Source organism: Trichosurus vulpecula, chromosome 4 (assembly GCF_011100635.1).
Source record: "Trichosurus vulpecula isolate mTriVul1 chromosome 4, mTriVul1.pri, whole genome shotgun sequence".
NCBI lineage: Eukaryota > Metazoa > Chordata > Mammalia > Diprotodontia > Phalangeridae > Trichosurus > Trichosurus vulpecula.
This window is the reverse complement of record NC_050576.1, coordinates 184,828,816-184,845,714: the sequence shown is the minus strand read 5'-3', so window position 1 is coordinate 184,845,714 and position 16,899 is coordinate 184,828,816. Positions and strand designations below refer to the sequence as shown.

At 51.9% G+C, this 16,899-nt stretch overlaps 1 protein-coding gene across 3 annotated transcripts in view; it reads left to right on the top strand.

The window, feature by feature from the left end:
- Window positions 1-16,899, top strand: part of RARA (retinoic acid receptor alpha) — a 57,375-nt gene that overhangs the window by 35,790 nt on the left and 4,686 nt on the right. For 2 of the 3 annotated variants that reach the window (XM_036757672.1, XM_036757669.1), the window contains exons 3-5: window positions 9,526-9,674; window positions 11,956-12,097; window positions 14,855-15,015. In XM_036757672.1, coding sequence (XP_036613567.1) covers window positions 9,526-9,674; window positions 11,956-12,097; window positions 14,855-15,015 — 452 coding nt within the window. Of the gene's footprint in view, window positions 1-2,148; window positions 2,942-9,525; window positions 9,675-11,955; window positions 12,098-14,854; window positions 15,016-16,899 lie in introns of those variants that run through there. The other variant, XM_036757673.1, reaches the window with a different exon arrangement.

Sequence of the window (16,899 nt, the reverse complement as noted above, 5' to 3'; positions counted from 1 at the left end):
CTTTGTTTTTGTCACTAAGCTCCTTGGTGTATATGTCTAGCAGTGGAATCTCTGGGTCAAAGGGCATAGTCATTTTAGCAGCTTTGTTTGAACAAATTGCTTTCTAAAATTATTGACCAGTTCACGGTTTCACCAACAATATATTAGCTTGCCTTTCTTTCATAACCCCTCCAACACTGACTGTTATCATTTCTTGTCATCTACCAATTTTCTGGGTCTGAGGTGAAACCTCAGACTATTTTGGATTTGCATTTCTCTCATTAGTGATCTGGAGCATTCGTTCATATTGTTCTTAACAGTTTGCGATTCTTCTGAAAGAGTAAATCATCTTAAAGATACATTAGGAAGATTAGGTTACAGTCTAATGAAAGATGTATTGGAGAGGCTAAGAAGAGACAGGGTGCAGAAAGGAATTAGGCGTCGGTCTAGGGGAGATGTGATGAGGACCTGAACTGAGGTGGTGAAAGTGGAAGTGGAAAGAAGGCGGTGGATGAATTCTGACCTGAACTCAAAACTCAGCTCCATGGCCAGAAATGTCCAGTGCATTGTTGAGAGAGTGTGGTCGGATACAGCGGGTGAATAGAGCTGGGCAAGGTCTCTAGGGATATCAAGCCAGTACTAAGAATTTGGTATCTGCTTTGGAATAGCTTTTATGTGATTTCCTGTGCCATGGCCCCTTAGGATAGGATTGGGACTAGGGACCGAATAAGGACACCGAAGAACCTTGTCCTCTGGGAGAAGCGTCTGCCTCTTGGGTCACCCAAATTGGCCAAGGTTTCCCTTTAATCACCCCATTTATTTTGGTCAGGAAGATTAAGGGCAGTGATGGTGGGGGTAGGGGGAGAATGAAACTCTGTCCTGTGCCCCTCCCTTACTGCGAAGGGTACTTTCTGTCTGAGAAGCTAGTCAGGCCTAGAGTTTTGGTGGACAAGGGTTTTCTGGGTAAAGCAAAGAGCCTGAAGGACTTTGGGTGGGGGGGACACACAATAGATAGGCGCTTTCTTTCCTGATATGGGTGTCAGATACAATGTGGGGAGTAGGGAACATTCCCCTCTATGTGCAAATATCATTCCTACAGATATTTTCAGGTCTCGCAATGTCAAAGTTTAGTGTCAAATCAACCCACCGGTTTTCACATGCCAGGCCACAGTGCTATACTTCGTGGCGTACGATGTCACATGTGTAAAAGCCACACACATGCCACCCCCCTTCCCTAAGATACTTTCTTCTCTTTCCTCCTCCCCCCCTCCCCAAAGGGCGGGTGGGAATGGGTAGGGAGCTGAAGACTGGCCAGACGTACTTCTTTGGCTGCGGGCAAGGGACGTGATGTCACAGGCATAGACAGGGTGCTGGCCGGTGGGTGGGTGGGTGGGTCACTGGGATGCGAGGCGCTAGCGCTGGGCGAGTTCAGTGAAAGTTCACCCGCATTGCATTACGCAAATGAGTCTGGGACCCGGGCCTCCGATGGAGAAGGGCACCGGGACCACCCCCTTGTACCCCCTCCAGGGCCACCTGCACCCAGCCCGATGAGGGAGCCCAGGGAGCTCTCCATCCAGGGGTCTCGGAGCCAAAGTCCAGGCTTGTGGCGGGGGAAGGACAGAACACCTCTACCCTCTCCTGCCCTGTCCTCTCTCCTTCTATCCTCTACTCCCTCCCTCCCTCCCTTCCCCTCCTACCCTACCACCACCACCACCACCTCCTCCTCCTCCTCCTCCTCCTCCTCCCTCTGTACTCTGTACTCCTCCTCCCCTTGTTCCTTTCCCCCTTCCCTCTCCTCCCCCACCCCCACCGGCGTGAGCCACTAACCCTCCCGTCCTGTCCCTTCCCTTCCCTTCCCTTCTCTCCTCGCTATTCCCCAGTCCGGTCCACGGCTCTGGTTTGGGTGGCGGCGGCGGCTGCTTTTGCTGCTCCTGCTGCTGTGGCTGCTACTACTTCTACCTACCAGACAGCCAAGGGGTTAAAGGGGCGGAACCTGGATGGGGCGGGGCTGAGGCAAGCTGAGGGGGGAGGGGTGTCCGGGGGGAGGGAACTGGGAGTAGGGGGCGGGCTGGGAAAGGCCCCCCCACCCCCCCAGTGGTGGACTGCCGCGGAGGCTCTTACAACCCCAGAGGGAGCCCAGGAGAGCGGCTGCGGGAGGGAAAGGACTGGGGGGGCCCTTGCAGAGGGAGGAGTCGGAGCCAGGGTCTCCACCCCGACGGTGACCTGGGAATCCTTGGTTCTGGGAGGAGGAAGAGGAGGAGGAGGAGGAGAAGGCTGATTCCTGAAAGGCGGACTCCCCCACCCTGGGCAGGGGGGCAGGCCACTCGATCGCGAGCGAGCAGGAGGAAGCGCCTAAAACGCCTGTGTTCCGGGGCTCCCCCCACCCCGTCCCAGCCTGGGGAGTTAGGGAGTAGCTCGCCTCTGCTGTGACCTTCCCCCCAATAATCTACCCGACATCATGAGACTGGAGACTGGGGGCCCTCTTGAGGTGAAATTGCTGGACTGAGTTTGGGGGGCCCTCCTTTGGTTATTCTGTGCAGGAACTGGGGGACACCTCCCCACTTCCCCCTTTCCACCCAAGACTGGAGTAGCAGTCGTTGCTGCTGTGGAATTTGAACTCAGGGATTTTGTGCCTGGAGAGCTGCAGGCTGCTCCCTGGCCCCACTCCTCGGATGGTGCCTTGGCCAGTGGAGTGAGAGAGTGAGTGGGGGGGTGGTCTCCTCGGAGTACCTCCCCGCTGGGGACTTCGCTCCCCAATCTTCCTGCTCCTCTCATTGCTCATTGTGGGGGAAGATGTATGAGAGCGTGGATGTAGGGGTGCTCACCCCCAGCCCGAACCCCTTCCTTGTGGTGGATTTTTATAATCAGAGCCGGGCCTGTTTGCTCCCTGAGAAGGGGATTCCCGCCTCCGGCCCCTACTCCACCCCACTCCGGACTCCGATTTGGAACAACTCGAGCCGCTGTAGGTACCAGCCCCACTTCCTATTGTAGGGTTCCCCTGGGGTCTTGGGATATACAGCCTGACCTTTCCTGTGGACACCCCACTTTTCTGGTCTTCCATTTCCTGCGCTTCTACTTGGACACTTCAGTGGACAATTCTGTCCTTGCCACTCCAGTAACTCCTCTTGCAGAGGAATATAGGCACCGTCCCCCGCCCTTTTAGATGGGCTTTCAAAGATTTTGCCTCTAACTAAAAGGGGTGATAATCAGCTTGGGGGAGGGCAAAGGGCTACTCTTTGGGGGCTGTCATGCCCAGAGGAAAAGGATCTCCCCACCCCCAAACTGGCATCCCCCCCCCCTTCATGGTGACAGCTGCTGCTCCCAATTCATAGCTCACACTTCATTAATGTGGGTGTCAGGGGAGTATGTTGGTGTGTGTATTGTTTGGAAAGATGAGGGTGTGCACCAGAAAGAACTTTATTTTAACCCTCCTATGTCTTCCCACCTCTCAATGAAGCCTGGTACCCAGTGGAGCATGGTGGGGATAGACTAAGCCCCTTTTATTTGACTGGTATCTTTTGTGCTTTTGAGCATCATTATTCCATCCCCTCCAGTGGAAGGTGGGAAGACACCTCCCCACAGTAGGAGAGGAAGGCACAGGATTGGGAGTAGAATTGAAATTTTTCCTATAGCTCTTTGCTGTTTTAGACCATCTCTCTTCTCACCCAGGGTATCAAGAATGTTGGGGAGGTGGGGAGACAGGTCACCATGTGGAAGCAAAGTGATTAGTGAAGCTCTGGAAGGTTAGGGAGATGACTCCAATCTTTTTGTCACTGGGTGGAGGGGGGTAGGGTGCCTCTACTCTTCTTCCCAAAGGGGAAAATCAGCTTGTTGCCCTGACACTATAAGGTTGTTACCTCCTTCCCTTAACACTTGCTCCTCGTTATTTATCCTTTCTCTTAGGATCATAGATGTCTAGACCTGGGACTATCTCATCCAACCCCCTATTCTTTTCCCATATTGTGGGACCCTTTAGAGCAGGAGTTCTTAAGTCCTTAGATACATGTCAGGACAATGTGAACTTGAAACTTTTAATATTTTGATAACTATTTCAATGTAATTGGTCTCCATTGTAGTATTTTATTTTGTGCATTTGAAAACAATCCTAGGAGGATTCACCACACTGCTGAAGTGGTCAATGACGCAAAAACAGCTAAGAGCCCTTAGTTTAGAGGGAGAGTCTTCCACCACACTTGGGGTGGAGGGAGGGTACTGCGCAGACTGTGTATAGTGTATACACCTGTGTGTGTATGTTGTGCCCAGCTGTGTGTCTCTGTGTACAGAGTACCTGGGTGTGAAGGACCTCTCCTGGGGGTTTTTGCTAGATGGGTTCAGATTTCTCCCTCCTCAGGCTTCTTAGGTTTCCCTGGAGGACTGACTGCCTCTCACTTCCAATCCACCCTGCCTGCCTGCCCACCTCCTCTCCTCTCCCCTCCCCTCTTTCTTTCTTAGGCTGGAGAGGGGATCCCTTCCTCAAGAGGAAGGGATTCCTGGCTGGGGAAGGGGAAGAAACATGCAAATTTGGAAAAGGAGTGAGAAAGTCCTTTCCACCCATATCAGACTTAGAGACCCACCAAATGGGGATATGGGGTTTGGCTTGGTACTGGCCCATCCTGATCTCCTGGCCCAGGTTGTGGTCACCCCCACCCCACCCATCTCTTCCCATTGTTCTGGCCCCTGACCTTTGATTCTTATCCAGGAATCCAGTGGAGAGGAGGGCTTTGCTTTGGGGAGGGGGAGATTGCTTATTGACTTTAGTTGGATGATGGAAGTGTGGTGGGAACTGGGGTCAGGCAGAGGAAGAAGTGAGAACTCACGATGAAGTTTCTTCACCACCCTCACTCCCAACTTCAGGGAAGAAGGTGACTTTGCTGGAGTTATCTGGCTGTTTAAAGTTGTTACTCTTCCCTAATGGCTTTTTTCCCCTTCTATCCACCCCCACCTCCCATCACCAAAGGATTCCCCCCCTCCCCCCATTGTTGGAGGCTGAGCGTCTGTGTTCCCATTGTCATCCATCTTCATTGTATACCCCTGGCCAAGGCTCGATCTTGGGCCACCACAGCATCAGTTTCCTTCCCTCTCCTTACCCTTTGAAGTACCCAGTAGCTAGAAAGGTAGATTGTCCTCATATGGATGGGGAAACTCAAGCTGTCCCAAGCTTGAGAATGCTATCCTCTGTCCCTGGGGTCCCAGATCCATGGTGTGTACCAGTTATCCGGAGGGCAAGGGGCCTAGATCTGGCCTTCCTAGACTCACCATGCCCTTCCACCTCCATTTTCCCAGTTGGAAGAAAGGCTGTGGTCAGCTATGAGCAGAAAGTTGAGGTCAACAGGAACAGGGATATGGGGGCAGATGCCCTTCACAGGAAGGGCACAATGTGTGCCCGCAACAACAGACACAAAACTTAGAATACTGGGCAGCTCCTGTTATTATAATCTGTTCTCCTGCCCCCTTGATAGCTGAGAGTTCTTTCCTCCTGATGGGTGAGTGGGAGGAGTTATCCAGGCTGAGGGTGGGGGGCTAGTGAAGACTCTTGGATTCTTACCCTGTCAAAGGGTAATGGGCTTGGAGTCAGAGCCCTGGGGACCCCTTACTGCACCCCTGTTGGGGGGTAGAGATGACATAGAGATAGAGGTGGGTAGAGATGTTGGAGGGGTAGGATGTTTCTTCCCCTCCTTTGCCTTAATACTCAGGACTGCTTTACGCCTCTGCCTGCTCCCAGACATCCAAGAATGTGGAGCACGTGGGAGCCCCAGGGAGTAGGGGGGGAGTGTTGAGGGGGGGAGATGCTTATCGGGAGTTAGCCCAGCCAGGCCAGACCTCTTCCGTCTTCCTCCCCCTTTGCCCCCCTCCAACACACATTTTCACACTCCACCCCCCTCTCTGTCTCTGGGCTAGGGAATTTGGGGAGGGGGCTGGTCCCTGGAGATCGCTCCCTTCTCCCGGGGGCTGCTGGGGTGAGGAATAGTAGAGGAGCCAGACTTGGAGTGGGGGGAGGGAAAGGGAGGTCCTGGCCAAGGGCCCATCCGATTTCCTGCTGATCTTCAGGAAACTGGCCCCTCGGAGGGGTGGTAGGGAGGTAGTGGAGAGAGGGGCCAGTCCAGGGATTTTCTTTCTTCCAAACCTGAATGGGAAGATACCCCTTTTCTCCACAGCCTAACCTATCCTTGGCTAGGAGTCAAGACACCTTAGTTCTCTGTTGAGTTCTGGACTTTGATCTAGGTTCTATCCCTCCTTTAATCTCTGCTTTCCCCTTCTCTCAGGCAGGGGGAGGGAGCTTTGATGGGTAGTGAGAGAGAGTCAGATAGTAAGCTGTTTCTTCCCTGGGGCTGACAGCTCTATGATGTTTCCAGCAGGGAAGTGGTCTCCTGGGTGGACGGAGGTATATTTAAGGATAGAGTGGCCGTCAGGACAGATGGATGCAGGTCCTCCCTCCTCTTTCAGTGGGCAGAGAAGTTACAGCGGGAGAAAGGAGAGGACTGTGTCCTTTAGTGCCCTACACTACCCACCAATCTCCCCCAGGTCCTCATTCTCCCTCCTCTAATGGCAATAAACCTGGGGAGCAAAGCGGGTAGAATGAAGGAGACCAAGCCTTCAGATTCAGAGGTGGTGGCTGTGTCAGGAGCAGGGCTGGGCTTCCCTGAGTGACTAGGCAGGATATTCTCTTGTGTGTGTGTGTGTGTGTGTGTGTGTGTGTGTGTGTGTGTGAGAGAGAGAGAGAGAGAGAGAGAGAGAGAAAGAAAGAGAGAGAGAGAGAATGTGTGCATATGTATGCAAGTGGGGAAAAGGGTCTATAAGAAGGTGGAGAAAGTGCTACAGCTTGAGAAGTGGTTGGAAGTGTCTCTATCCCATTTAGGCATCCCTTTCTCTTGCTTGTCTTTCCGTTTCTCTTCCACCCCTCCTTTCCCCAAAGCAATTTTTTCTTTTCCACCAACACCCTCTGGACTTTGCCTTTGCTGCATATTTCTGCTTGGCCTTTGCTTTCCTCACTTCCCCTCCCCCATCACTTTTCTCTTCTGAAGTCTCTCTTCCTCAGCTCATACCCCACTCCCCAAATCGTCAGTTTCTCCCTCCCCATCCTATGCCCCCCTCTCTGTTTCCTCCAATTCTCTCTGTGGTTTTTTCATCTTTCATCCATCTCCCATCTTCTTTCCTCTGTTCCCCAAGATCTCTGTGTCTTTCTGCCTTTTCTCCCCATAGAGAATAGACCGTTTTCAGTCCTCTGCAGAAAGTGGCACTTGGGGGTGGGGTCTGATCCCCTAGGGGAGGCGGGGCCAGGAGGCCAAAGGCCAGGTGGGGCAGGAGGGGAGGGGTCATCGCCTTTGTCCCTCAGCTTGTTGGAATGCTAGGCTCCTGGTCAGGGAGTGGGGACCCACACCCCCTTGTCCTTGATATCGCTTCTCCGCCCCCCCCCCCCACCTTCTCCAGGCTGGATTGTCTATTGTTGCTGGTGTGCGTCTTGGAAAAAGTTAGCACAACAAAGGACTCCTTTGTCCAGATCCCCTCCCCCCCAGCCTCACCCTGGCCCCTCACCCCCCCTTCCAGTTACCCCCCCCCCCACCCCAGCAGCTGTTCTCAGGCCTCCCTGTCTGTCTGATTTACTTGTCTAGGGCTAAGGGAGAGTAGAAATGATGAGGGAAGCAGGGTGGAGGACGGTTCTGTGGGGTGAAGGCCCCCAGGAGATCTAAGTTTTGTGTGCTTTCCTGCATTGAATTCTAGTGTGGGGGGGAAACTGAGGTCAGGATGGAGGGATTGGACTGTGCAACCATTAACATTCCAGGTTGGGGTGACCAGGGCAGGATAGTGTCTGGGGTCATAATGCCTTTTCTGAGATGATAGTTGGCCCTAGCCAATTGGGCTGGCACAGTGCCCTTCTCTCCATCCTCCTGGCAACCCCCAGAGAGAAAGAGGTCTATCATTGATGAAGTTGAGGTGGGGAAAGGGGAATGGGCTAGTGTCTTCTGTCTCTTAGTACCCAATCCTTTCTCTTCTCATCAAGCATGATGGTTTGGGAGTGGGAGGGAGAACCCTGGTGTTTTTGTGTGTGTGTGTGTGTGTGTGTGTGTGTGTGTGTGTGTGTGATGTTAATAGGGTACCTGCATCTTTGGACATCGTCATGTTGTGAGTTTGAGGAGTTGTTCTTGCTACAGCTTGATAGATAGAGGAGTGGTTAGGTGTGGTAAAGAATCAGTTTTGAGGGACCGGAATCCCCTTCACATCATCATGCTGGCAAACCCCCTCTGTACTCCACTGTCCGACTTGGCTGGGGGTCAGAGGAAGGAGACTGGACACTCTAACCATTGGATGGTGGTGGTTTGAGAACTGTGTGGGAATGGAAAACAGGTGATCCCAAGGGGTGGCAGAGGTGTCTTTTGCTTTTTATCATTGCAGTAGTTCATCCCCACCCTGACTCCAAGAGTTCCATCATGGCTCTCTTAACCTCAAATATACCTCAAGTCTTCCCTGAGCCCTGTAGAAAGACAGTATGGCTATAGAGAATCTGACCTGTGTTGTGTACCCAGTTGCCACCCACCAGGTCACTCACCTTCCCATTTGCTGGAAACTCAATAGCAGGAGGGGTAGAGTGAGTCCTAAACAGTAAGGAGGCCAGGACAGACTGACCATTGAGTAGAAACAAGCCCCTTTTGTCACCCCTACTTTGGCTTGGGGGCAGCACTCCAACACATGCCTTCAACAACGCAAATCCACAGATGACTGACTGGCTGGTAGAGAACACCAAGAGGTCCCAATCTCTGACCCCTGGGAAGGGACCCTCCTAGAGTCAGTGTTAGGGGACCTCTATCCCTCTCACATTTGGCAGGTCAAGAGCTGAGAAACAGGGTGGAAGATTAGCAGTGTCTCTGCCCTCCTGCTCTACCCCTTGGTTTCCTGGCCAGAGGAGGGGGAGGGAATTGTTTGCTGGGGGAAGGGCCATGACTGCTTCAGGGTTGGGGGGGTGGTAGAGAACGGAAGCAGAGAAAGGAGGGGGAGTGGACTGCCTTTGAACATCCTGTTGACCCCAGTTTCCTCTGGTCCAGACTCGGGCCCTCCCCCCTCTTCCCATCTTGCCTTAACTCCTTCCTAGCTATATGAAAGGAGGGAAGAATTAATGAGAAAGCATTTCAGCAGGTGATTACTCTGACCCAGCGAGTGATGAGGCTACCACAAATGACACTTTATCCATTGTATAAAGTAGCGTCCATTTGGTTGGTCTGGATCTGCTTAGTGCCACCTGGAACTATGTAGTTACCAGGGTGTGATGGGGCCAGGGAGGATTTGAAAGGTGGGGTTCCTAAATTATAGATTTTGAGCTGCAAGTTTTGGCCCATTGGGGGAAGACTTGCCCCAGGTAGCACAAGTAGTAATGAGAAGAATCAGGATTTGAACTCATGTCCTTTTCTTTCTAATTCCATGCTTTTTCCAGTCTATCATATTGCCTATGAGAATGGTGGGGGTCTTAGGTTATCAGGAGATGTTTCAGAATGAGGGTTGGAGCCTAGAGTTTCTAACCTGTGTTTTCTCATTTTCTCTTGCCAAACTTTGCAGCCATTGAAACTCAGAGCAGCAGCTCGGAGGAGATTGTGCCCAGCCCCCCCTCGCCACCTCCTCTCCCCCGAATCTACAAGCCGTGTTTTGTCTGCCAGGACAAGTCCTCGGGGTACCACTATGGGGTCAGTGCCTGTGAAGGCTGTAAGGTGAGTTAGGTGTGCTGAACAGACTGTTGCTGAAAGATGAGGGGAAGAGATAACTTTGACATACAGAAGATATCTGTGAGCTTCCCCTTCTTTCCTTCCTGGTCACAGTCTGCTCCCCTCAGTAATTTGATTTGTGTGAAGGGCAGAGGTAGGCAGGTGGTCGTTTTGGACTTTGTCCTGTTTATATTCCTCCAGAGAGGATAGAGGGGATGAAGAGCAAGCGGGGGTGTTCTGATCTTTAAGAAGGAACCAATGTAAGGTTACAGTTTCAGAGGGTCAATCTATGAGTGACTTCTCCCTTTCCCCCAAACATATCATCAGGCTGCCTCCTGCCCTCCCCTGTCTAGAGGCCCCCAGGCCCAAAGTGTGGTCTTCTCCCTCCCCACTAAAGGCTACATTCCCAAGGCTGATGCTTCTGGCTGGCAGGGTGAACACTCGACACTGCTGGGGTTACCATGGTGAGCTGGCATCTGACCTGCTCTTGGCAAGAGACCTAGGAGGCCTCCCCTAGCAGCCCTGCCTGAACCCTATTGGAATAACCTGACAGGAGGAGTGCCCGGTGAGAGGAGGTGTAGAGCTACCCCTTGGGAGTCGCCTACCCTGCTAAAGCTATTGGCTCTCCAGGCTCCCCCTCCCCCAATGCCAGCACATCTGGATTTCTTGTAGCCCCACGGTTACCCACTTAGACTCTGGTCCTATCCCATTACTCTAGATTTGGCCTTTGGAATGGGAAGAGGACAGGTCAGAAACACCCAATATGGCACTCCTGCCACACTGCAGGGCACACCATCTCTACTGGTTTCCCGTCCCCAGGGCCTCCAGCTCCTACAAGAGTCAGGTCTGAGAAGTTACACAGCTGAGTTCTCTAATCCTGGGCCTCTAAACCTGGAGCAAGTTGTCTATGGACTTGGGGATAGGGATGAAGGGGAGAGTCCAAGGCCTCATATTGCCTCTCTGTGCTTGTGTATTAGTGTGTGTGCGTGTATATTTGGCATATGTTATGTCTTATGTGAATCCTACCTGGAAACGCAAGTGTATTTGTGTGTGGTCACCTGCCTACCTTCATGCTGTGTGTGTGGCACCTACCTGCATGCCCATCTGCCTGTATATGTTCGCTTCTTTGCCTTCTTTCCAGTCTCTCTCAGTCCCTGGCTTTTTCTCTGTCCTGTCTGTCTCTCTCTTTGCCTGACTGGGAATCTATATTTCAGTCGCCTATCTATCTGTCTTTGTGCCCTAGTTTGTCCATCTTTCTGCCTGTCTGTCCCTCTTCCTACCTGTTTCTTGGCTTCTCCTGCCCACCTCTCTGTCTGTCTGCTCACCTGTCCACTTTTCTGCCCACTTCTCTGTTCCTCTGTCCACCTCTCTGCCTGCCTGCCTACCTCTCTGCCTACTTGTCTGCCCCTCTGCCCACTTCTCTGCTCCTCTGCCCATCTCTCTGCCCACCTGCCCACCTCTCTGCTCGCCTGCTTACCTCTCTGCTCCTCTGCCCACCTCTCTGCCCATCTGTCTACCTCTCTGCCCATCTGTCCACCTCTCTGCTTTACCTCTATGCCCACTTCTCTGCTCCTTTATCCACCTCTCTGCCCACCTCTGCCAACTTCTCTGCTCACCTCTCTGCCTGTCTGTCCATCTCTCTGCCCCTCTGCCCACCTCTCTGCCTACATCTCTGCCTCTCTGCCTACCTGCCTACCTCTCTGCCTGTCTGTCCATCTTTCTGCCTGTCTGTCCATCTCTCTGCCTGCCTGCCTCTGCCTGTCTAGCCCTCTTCCTGTCTGCCTCTGTGGGTCTGCCTGCCAGCCCACTGGTTTGTCTCTGCCTGCTGGCCTTTGTGCCTGTATATCTACTTACTGTGCGTCAGTCTGTGCCTGTGCCTGCTTGCCAGTGTGTTCTTAGCCACCAAGATTGTGGGCTCTGCCTCTCCCCCATCTTTACCCCTCCACACCCCTCCCTGACTCATTAGCTACCCTGAGGCTAGTTCCTCAGAGGAAAAGAAGCTAAGGATGCCAGAGGCTGGAGGGGCAGTGGCGGAAGCAGCAGCCTCAGCAGGCAGCCATTGGGATTCTCCTCTGGGAGTTCCCTTTCTTGTTGCTGAATCACATTCTCCTGACCCTGGGTCTCATCTGTCCAGGGAGGTAGGGTGGAGACTGAGTGGGGAAGAGATGCTGTCTTGTCTTCACCCAAAGACCACAGATAGGGATCTGCCCCTCTTTCCCCACTCTGCTCTGTGGTTGCTGACCTCTGTACCTTACCCCTCCAACCCTGATCCTTCTTCCAATTCTAGGGCTTCTTTCGTCGAAGCATCCAGAAAAACATGGTGTATACATGTCACCGGGACAAGAACTGTATCATCAACAAGGTGACAAGAAATCGCTGTCAGTACTGCCGGCTACAGAAATGCTTTGAAGTGGGCATGTCCAAGGAGTGTAAGTGTCACCCCTTGCCACCCTCACTTGCCACAGCTGGGTGTCCTGGGGCCAAAACAGGGTGGACATGATACTGTATACAATCTGTGACCTAGGTTTCCCTTTCAGCCCTTGGGCAATAGAAGAACTGTGGGGCTAGGGAAGATGGGGGGAAGCTGAGAGAGAAGCCCAGTTTTCCATGAAGGAGTTGGCAGTGAAGGGAAGGAGAGAGAGAGGAGAGAGAGAGGAGAGAGGGAGAAGAGAGAGAGAGAGAGAGAGAGAGAGAGAGAGAGTGTGTGTGTGTGTGTGTGTGTGTAGAAGCTGCTTTCTTGGACTAGCCTGCTTACATTTACTATTTAGCACATACAGAAGGGACACCTGGGTGCTCTGTGAGCTTGGTGGGGAGGGAGAGGGACTCAGTTCCATTTAGGACAGTTCCCTTCAGAGGAAGGAATACCAGGGATTTGGGGCCCCAGAGACTCAAGAGCTCTAGGGGAATCCCTAGGGGAGAGGGGCAGGGGAAGAGAATGGAAAAGCCCATCTCTCCTCCGCCCCCCACTTCCACTCCTCGCCATCTCAAATCTGGGGTTCCCAGCCTGACTCTGAGGAACATGGATTTTGAATTTGGGCTGAGTAGAGGGCAGGCTAGAAGGAGGCTGGGCCTGGGGTGGGGGGGAACCCTCTTGTGTTTGAATCATGGGTGTTGTTATGGCAACCGATGATTGATGATGTCAGAGATAAATGACGCTGACAGAAGCCTCCGTCTGCGTTAGCCGTTGTCATGGAGCCAGAACCTTCAGACTTGGGGGAGGTGGGCAGCGGCTGCAGGACTCCCCTTCCCTGCCCCCAATCCATAGCCCAATATAGCATGGGGGCGTGGAAAAGAGATGCATGTACACGTGTGTACAGAGCCTCAGACACATGCAGATAAGAGATACACAGATGTATAGAGCCCCATCAATTCCTATCACCTTTACCAGTGGGAGGTATGTGAGTTCTGGGGAAATAAACAGGTCTAGTCACAGCCTTTGGGAAGCCTAGAGTTTCCCATTCTCCAATGTGCCCCAGCCTTAGTGACAGACACTGTGTAGTGTTGGCTTCTGTCTGGAACTGAGCATGCGCTGCCTTCCCTCCCCACCCCTCTGTCCCACCCCTCCTACCCCTGTCCCCCTGCCCCCCCGCCCCAGCCTGTGCTGGTGCTAGCTCACTGCAGGAGGTAGAGGATGAGATTTGCTACCCTTGTTATCTAAGCAGCACCCCCCCCTCTATATACCCACCCAGGAGTTTTCCCAGGCTCCCTTCATGGTGGAGTGGGGAGAGAAGAAGTAGGGAGCTTTGAACCCCTAGAGGGAATCTACCTCTGAATTGATCCTACCTCACCTACAGGCTTTCCTCAACTTCACCTCAGTGTGTATATGTGCTCAGAGAGAAAGGAATAGGTTGGGGACAGGCAGCCATGGGGACCCCCCCCTCCCCATCCCTTCCTCCCTCCCTGCCTTCCCAGAGCTCTGTGCCCTGGAGCTGAGCAGCTGCCATTTCAATAGAATTAAAGCTTCCGAATGATAAACGTCTTGTCACAGCTGCAATTTTCTCTTCCCAAATTATCCCCCCGCTTTCTCTTCCTCTCCCTCACCCTCGCCCTCTCTCTCTCTCCTGCACTTTATTGAATTTGCAGAGTCGACATGAGTGATCTCCAAATTATGCCAGCTCTCCTCTCTCTCTCTCCCTCTCTCTCTCTCCCTCTCTCTCTCTCTCCCTCTCTCTCTCTCTCTCTCTCTCTCTCTCTCTCTCTCTCTCTTCCTCTCTCCCTCTCTCTCCCTACCCCCCTTGACTGCCAGCCCCCCCATCCCCCTCACTCTCCAAGATCTCCTCCTCAGTCGTTCCCTCCCCCTTCCCCCACCCAGCAGCGGCTGAGTCCCTGCCCTGTGAGTGATTGTGTGTCGGGGATAATCGGCTGGTAACGACCCCATCGCTTCTTTAAAGGCGAGTGGTGTGTGCGGCTCAGCGCCCACGGTGATTTGTCAGCTCCCTGGCTAATGGGCCGAGAGATCCCCCCATTCCCACCCTCCTGCCCAATTCCCTTTCCTTTTCGGGGCCCTGAGAGAACTGTTCCTTTAGGCTTTCCTCCTGACACATCCCAGTCCTACCCTGAGGTGCTCTACTCAGATGCAGGACTAGAGGGACCCTTTGCATCATTCAGTAAGAGGCCCAAGGCCCAGGGTGTATGAGGACTCTTGGGGAGGAAGATGAGGAAAATCAAAACAAGGGGGGTTTGGGGGGAACAAACTTAGGTGACATGAATGTGCACAGACAAATGCACAGCCCAGAGCATGGGGATACAAAAGCCCACACATACCCATGCCTCTTGGCAATGCCTGGGGCCTATTCCCAGGCAAGCTGTGGGCCCACAGACATGGTCAAAGCATTGCTACATCCAGTATATGCGTATGTGGACCTTGCTTCCTGACTTAAGTGAGGGAGGGAGCTCTGAGACTGGAGGACCAGTTTTCTAGCCCTTTGTAGGTAGGGATATGTGTGTGTGTTTGTGTGTGTGTGTGTGTGTGTGTGTGTGTACACATCCACAAAGATGACTTTGCTAAGGAGATAACCGCTCTGCCTGGCCTAGATGTGCTGGCCTGGGGAGGAAATCCCACCCCTTTAAGATATGAGGGGCCCCCTGGGGTGGGGGCCCAGGGCCTCCTGAAAAGACCTCACCCATCACACTGCTTCTAACCCTCCTCCCCTATCCCCCCCTCTCCTCTACCGTCCCTCCTCCAGCTGTGAGGAATGATCGGAATAAGAAAAAGAAAGAGACGCCCAAAGCAGAGTGTTCAGAGAGCTACACACTGACCCCTGAGGTGGAGGAGTTGATTGAGAAGGTTCGAAAAGCCCATCAGGAAACCTTCCCTGCCCTCTGCCAGCTTGGGAAATACACTACGGTACGAGAACCTAGGGGTAGGGGGCAAGGAACATGGGGAGGTGGTGGCATGGAAACCTTGAAAAGGCTGGGCAGGAGAGGGGTTGGGGGGTGAATGGGATGTTGGGAGCAGGGGGGACGGCTGCCAAGCACAGGAATACGGGCACCTGAGGCATTGGTCTAATGCCCTGATCTTCAAAGGGGCTGATCTTCCTGATTCAGAGGCCTTCCTTGCCTCTTCAGCTGTGTGGACTCGGTGCTGGCATAGAGCAAAGAGTGCCGGACTTGGAGTCAAAAAAAATCCCACATCCAGGTCTTACTGGTTGTGTGGGTGTAGGCAACAAGGCAGTGAACTTTCTTGGAGCCTTGGTTTCCTCATCTGTAACAAGAGTTCTGGTGAAGATCAAATGTAATCTTTGTCAGTTAAGTTTTACCTTCATTGGCAGAAGGGAGTTTCCTTACTGGGAGATCCCTATACTGATGAAATCATAGGGCAAGGCTGGGAGGAAACCCAATAGTACTTGACCTTTATACAGGGTGTCCCAAAAATCTTAGTGAAGTTTTAATTTTTAACCAGAGGAAGGAAGGAAACAAACATTTATTAAGCACCTACTATGTGCCAGACACTGCGCTAAGCTTTTTACAAATATCCTCATAAACAAACATAATCCCCACCACAGCCCTGGGAGGGGGATGCTGTTATCCCCATTTTACAGATAAGGAAACAGGCTGAAGGAGGTTAAGCAACTTGCCCCAGGTCGCATAGCTAGTAAAGTGTCTGAGTCTGTATTTGAACTCCGATCTTCCTGATTCCAGGCCCAATGCTCCATGGACTGCTCCACCTAGCCGCTTTAATAAAACTGAACTAAGATTTTGAACACACACACACACACACACACACACACACACACACACACACACCCCTATTATTTATTTTGAACATTTTTAAACTTTGGAGTTCCAAATTCTTTCTCACCCTCCAGCCCTTCCCCCACCCGACGAGAAGGCAAGCAATATGATATCAATTATACATGTGAAATCATGCAAAGCATAGCCATGTTGAAAAAAAAAAAGCAAGAAAAAGTGAAAAAAGTATCCTTCAATCTGCACTCAGAGTTGATCAATTCTCTCCAGAGGTAGATAGAGTTTTTCATTGTGGGTCCTTTGGAATTGTTATGCATCATTGTATCGATCACGGGAGCCAAGTCTTTCGCAGTTGATCATCGTTACAATGTTGCTGTTACTGTGTAAATGTTTTCTCGGTTCTGCTCATTTCACTGTGCATCAGTTCATGTTGGTCTTGCCATGTTTTTCTGAAACCACCCCTCTTGTCATTTCCCACAGAACAATGGTATTCCATCAGAGTCATAGACTACAATTTGTTCAGCCATTCCCCAATCTCTGGGCATCCCCTTAATTTCAATTTTTTGCCACCACAAAAAGAGCTGCTATAAATATCTTTATCCTTATAGATCCTTTTCCATTTTCTTTGATCTCTTTGAGATACAGACCTATTAGTGTTACTGCTAGGTTCGAAGGGTATGCACGGTTTTATAGCCCTTTGGGCCTGGTTCCAAATTTTAGTTTAGTTCCAAATTTGATACCCTGAATAGCAGTTTATTTAAGCTCTGGAAGGTGCTTTGCATATGTTATCATCTTCTTTGATTTTTAACAACTCCTAGAAGTTGGTACTACAGATATTTCAAAGATATTTTAAAAGATCTATTAATGGCCACTATGCCTGACTAGTCATTTTGTGATATCATACCCCACACTGGGCCCTTCCTTGTGTTAAAGAAAAATGGTTTAAACCATCTGACACACTGTCATCTTACAGTATATGTAGCATTGTGCCCCACCCCATCTGTCTACTAGAAGAATTCAGTGACATGTCCACGGTCACACA